At 42.9% G+C, this 5,326-nt stretch overlaps 1 protein-coding gene across 1 annotated transcript; it reads left to right on the top strand.

The window, feature by feature from the left end:
* Positions 1-735: 735 nt before the first annotated feature.
* On the top strand, positions 736-4,354 carry LOC149248898 (uncharacterized). The gene is made up of 5 exons (XM_089451361.1): positions 736-948; positions 1,048-1,869; positions 2,548-2,689; positions 3,032-3,815; positions 4,342-4,354. Exons 1-5 carry the CDS (start codon positions 736-738, stop codon positions 4,352-4,354), a joined length of 1,974 nt encoding a protein of 657 aa, XP_089307487.1.
* The last annotated feature ends 972 nt before the right edge of the window (positions 4,355-5,326 follow it).

Consider the following 5,326-nt stretch of genomic DNA (forward strand, 5'->3'; position numbering starts at 1 on the left):
GACACGCAGTACCAATCTGGCAATATTGCAGACTGTTCAAGAGCTGAAAAGTGAGATGGCGCGTCTGCGAGAAGACAATGCGCGATTAACAGTGGAACAGGAAAGAATCTTGAAGAGTCTGTCAGATAAAAAAAATCCACCATTAGCGAATCCCAGTGCGGAACAGCAAAGGGGAACTGAAGAACGGGATTACGCACCTGAGATTTCAGAGGAGAAGGAGGACCATTCCGACAACGTTCTGGAGCAGCAAACCTCAAAAAGACAGAAAATGGAATTACAGGGAGAATTCCGGAAGATTAAACCTCCATTTTTCGATGGAGAACAAGAAGAAGCAGCAGAGGCTTGGTTAATCAACATTAATAAGTATTTCCAATTGTATGAATATGACCAAAATCTGAAAGCACGGCTGGCTATCTTCTAGCTACAAGGCAAAGCAACCTTGTGGTGGGAAGAAATTAAAATTGTAAAAGGAGTGAGCGAACAGAACATCACTTGGGAAAAGTTTCAGAAATACTTTAAGGAGAGATATCTTACCGAGCGTTTCTACGATGAGAAGGCACGGGAATTCCATGATTTGCGACTGGGACAGCAATCCATGGATGAATTCATTAACCGTTCACCTCCCTGCTCCGCTATGTGCCGTATATCAAAGAAGAAAAGGCCAAAGTACAGAGATTTGTGAGCAGCTTACCAGCCTATATAAGGGAACAAATCGAGTTCGATAATCCTCGAACCATGGACGAGGCAATTCGTAAGGCAAGAATTTGTTACCAGCAAAACAAACAAAAAGGAGATATTTCCAGCAAAAGATGGAATGAAAGAAAAAGCAGTAAAGTTGCTGGGAATAATAAAGGAAGTCGTGGAAGTGTTGGTAAAAGTGCTGGGAAGGGGCAGTTTAACAGAAACACAAATAAGGGTACCTTCTGGACCAAGCCAAGCGAAAGCAGGGTCAGCGAACCACCTGCCAGATCAGAAATTGAAGGGACCAGACCTCCAGTCCAGTGTTGGGGATGTGGAGGAACGCACTATGTTAAAAACTGCCCACAGCGGAAAGGAGTTGACCAAATATCCCAAATCCACGAGGCATTGACCGTTGGGGATGTACCACGCAGCGTACCAAGAATTAATGCAGCTTTGGAGGACCGGCAAGCGGAATATCAACCAACCATGGTGGAGTTTGAAGGTAAGATTTCAAACCTGTCTATAGTTGTTCTTATTGATCCAGGTGCCACTTTAAGTTATGTTAGCCCAAAAGTAGTGGAACATTGTAAGCTATCATCAGAAAGGTTCAAAAACCCATGGTTGGTACAGTTAGCTACGGGAGCCAAGAGACGAGTTCTAGCTAAAATTAATAACTGTTCCTTCAGCATAGCTGGACAGCCAGTGATAGCAGATCTGAATGTGATCCCATTAGGATCTTATGACATCCTGATTGGAATGGATTGGCTGGAGAAGCATTGGTCCTTAGTAAATTGCAAAACCAAAACCATTTATTACAAGGATGATTCGGGGCAGCAGCAAGAATTGCAGGGGATTAAACACCCTGTCCAGATTCGGCCTATCACTGCTTCTCAACTAGCCAAGTGCCTTAGAAAGAAATGTCAGATCTACGCCATACAAGTTGGCTATGCAAACCAGAAGGATAAGATGTCCGCATTGGGCAATATTCCTGTGATACAGGAATTTGCAGATGTTTTTCCTGAAGAGGTACCAGGGCTACCTCCAAGGAGGGACATAGATTTTACCATAGAATTAATACCGGGAGCAGCACCAGTATCACGGGCACCATACCGAATGAGCGTACCAGAGTTAACAGAGTTGAAGATGCAACTACAAGAGCTGTTAGATAAGCAGTATATCCGCCCCAGTGTATCACCATGGGGAGCTCCAGTATTATTTGTGAAAAAGAAAGATGGGACACTACGTATGTGTATAGACTATCGACAGCTGAATAAGCTCACGGTCAAAAACAAGTATCCCTTACCCAGGATAGATGAACTCTTTGATCAAGTGAAAGGGGCAAAAGTATTTTCCAAGATCGATTTACGATCTGGTTATCATCAGGTTAGGATTAAAGATGAGGACATTGCCAAGACTGCCTTCAGGACACGCTATGGACACTACGAATTTGTAGTGCTACCTTTTGGTTTGACCAATGCACCTGCCACCTTTATGTGTATGATGAACAGCGTGTTTCATCGGTTTTTAGACAAATTTGTGCTGATATTTATCGACGACATTCTGATATATTCCCGTTCCCAACAGGAACATGAAGAGCACCTTAGATTGGTATTACAGACTCTTCGAGAACATCAGCTATACGCTAAGTTCAGCAAATGCGATTTCTTCAAGGAGGAAATTCAGTATTTGGGCCACGTGATCACTAAAGAAGGAATTGCAGTAGACCCCGAGAAAATAAAAACTATTATGGAATGGCCCATACCCAAAGATGTTGCTGATATCAGATCCTTTATGGGGTTAGCTGGCTATTACCGGAGGTTTGTGGAAGGCTTTTCTAGGATAGCCTATCCTATCACCTCATTGCAGAAAAAGGGGAAGATATTTAGGTGGACAGCAGAGTGTCAGCAGAGTTTTGACCGCTTGAAGAACCTACTCACCATTGCACCCATCCTGAGTATAGCTGATCCTTATAAGGATTACGTTGTGTGCACCGATGCAAGCAAGGAGGGTGTGGGAGGAGTATTAATGCAGGAAGGAAAAGTAATAGCGTATGAATCAAGGAAACTCAAGGAGCATGAGCAGAGATACTCTGCTTATGATTTAGAGTTAACTGCTGTTATTCATGCGCTGAAAATGTGGCGACATTACCTCTTAGGGAGGAAATTTCTGTTATTAACAGATCATCACAGCTTGACGCATTATTTCAGCCAACCTACCCTGAACGCGAGACAAGGCCGTTGGGCGGATTTCCTAAGTGGATTTGATTTTGAGATAAAGCATTTAAAAGGCAAAGAAAACCGAGTGGCAGATGCATTAAGTTGAAAGGCTCATTGTGTGTATGAACTTTCAGTCAGCAAGTGGCGAAACTCACTAGTGGAACAAATAAAAGCAGCAGCAAGTGGCGATTCTAAATACCAGCATTTAAAACAGCAGGTACAACAATCTGTTAATGAAATATTACAGCAAGGGTACACACTAGATAGTGCTGGAATGTTGTGTTTTAATAAGAAAATGTATGTACCTGATTCAAATGACCTTAAGAAGCTGATTTTGGATGAGTTCCATATTAGCCACTACACTGGCCACCCAGGGTACCAAAAGATGGTCACAGTGCTTAAGAAAGAATATTATTGGCCAGGAATGAAGAAACAGGTAATTGAATATTTGGCGAGGTGTTTGGAATGCCAGCAAATTAAGGCAGAACATCAACATCCAGCCAGACTGCTACAACCCTTGCCTATCCCGGAGTGGAAATGGGAAACCATTTCCATGGATTTCATAACTGGGTTGCCACGAACCAAGAAAGGCAACGATTCGATCATGGTAGTGGTTGACAAATTAAGTAAAGCAGCACACTTTATACCTGTGCAGTCCACGTACAAGGCAGTGCAAATTGCTCACCTCTTTATGCAAAATGTGTTCTGGTTGCATGGATTACCAAAGGTAATTATATCAGATCGCGATGTGAAATTCACCTCCACTTTTTGGAGGACACTGTTTGCTGAGTTGGGTACTCAGTTGAACTTTAGCACGGCCTATCACCCGCAGACCGATGGTCAAACGGAACGAGTTAATCAGGTGTTGGAAGACATGTTGAGGGCATATGTGATGCTGAAGCCAGGTCAATGGGAAGAGTATTTACATCTGGTTGAATTTGCATACAATAATGGATATCACACTTCAACCCGGCTAAGTCCCTTTGAGGTCTTGTATGGACGGAAGTGCCGCACACCCTCAAGTTGGGGTGGACCTGAGGACAAGTTGAGTTTGGGTCCTGAAATGCTTAAAGAAATGGAAGATATGGTGAAAAGGGTGCGTGCCAATTTAAAGGCTGCACAAGACCGACAGAAAAGTTTTGCGGACAGGAAAAGAAGATTCACAGAGTACAAAGTTGGTGACCATGTGTTTGTGAGGATTCAATCTAGGAGGAGTACACTGCAGTGGAGTGGGTGCGCCAAGCTAGCTCCTCGATATTTTGGACCTTTTCAGGTCTTGGCTAGAGTGGGGCCAGTGGCCTACCAACTTGCTTTTCCAAGTCATATTAAGATTCACAATGTGTTCCATGTTTCTATCCTAAAGAAATATGTATATGACCCTAAACATGTTATTCAATGGCAAGATGTGCGGGTAAGAATTAATCTGGTTGTTTTGATTATGCAGCTATATTCAATAGGAAATTGATTAAAGGTATTGGTTGTCTGCAGGTCAAACCGGAAGGCGAGGTCCTGGTCGAACCACAGAGCATTCTCGACCGGAGAGAAGTGCGGCTGCGGAAACGGGTTATTACCCAAATTAAAGTGTTGTGGCAGCACTATGGGCCTGAGGAGGCCACATGGGAAGACGAGGAACTCTTTAGAAAGGCTTACCCAAATTTATTTAACGGGAATAGACATCGGGACGATGTCCAATCCCAGGGGGGGGAGATGTAATGACCCCGGTAACTTGTAATTCTGGATAATTACTGTGGTGAAAACTGTATGAGTGGTAACTTGTTATTACTAAATGACATTGTTAATTATGAAAGTGAATATAATAGATTATTTTGCATATGTGTATTGATGAAATGCTGGCAGCCTCCTAAAGGAGGATTTTCTATTAAAATAAAATAAAATCAGTTATGAAACTGAAAAACAACTGCTTCTCACCCAAGGAAAGGTCCTGGGAGGAAAAACCTCTGGTCTGTTGATGAACAGGCAGAGAAGAGATTTCCAGAGAGAGAGCAGAGTGAGAAAAGAGGTTAAGTCTGGTAGTGACCAGATAACCCAGCACGGTAGTGCATGAGTCTTGTTGAGGGCTGCAGGCCTGCAAGACGGCTCGGGGGGAGAATCCAGTGCAAGTGGATCTCAAGGTTGGGAGGATAAGAGCAAAAACGATTGCAGGTGAATTCTTGGAGAAGAATCGCGGTAGCAGGTTAACCAGGTATGCGTTTCTTACAGAATTCTGGCTTAAGGAAAAAGGTAAAGGAAGCATATGGATATAGTGTAGTATCTGTACTTTTCCTTATTAGATAAAATACAGTCATCTGTGTATTCTTATTATCAAGCAAGGAATTTAAGATAACTGTAGCTATCGTAAAGATTCATGCATGTAATTACCTACCTGTAACTTAGTCTACTGAGGTTAAATCCTCTGTTTGTCCTCGGTA

Source organism: Pinus tabuliformis, chromosome 7 (assembly GCF_031772625.1).
Source record: "Pinus tabuliformis cultivar Carrire ecotype Pingquan chromosome 7, CPIR1, whole genome shotgun sequence".
Lineage (NCBI taxonomy): Eukaryota > Viridiplantae > Streptophyta > Pinopsida > Pinales > Pinaceae > Pinus > Pinus tabuliformis.

What these genes read in the sequence shown, in the direction of transcription:
- LOC149248898 (XM_089451361.1), top strand. Translation starts at nt 736, where the DNA reads ATGGACGAGGCAATTCGTAAGGCAAGAATTTGTTACCAGCAAAACAAA. An exon ending in CCAAGCCAAGCGAAAGCAGG is followed by an intron (nt 949 to 1,047) that starts GTCAGCGAACCA and finishes AACTGCCCACAG; the next exon opens with CGGAAAGGAGTTGACCAAAT. An exon ending in CACCGATGCAAGCAAGGAGG is followed by an intron (nt 2,690 to 3,031) that starts GTGTGGGAGGAG and finishes ATGAACTTTCAG; the next exon opens with TCAGCAAGTGGCGAAACTCA.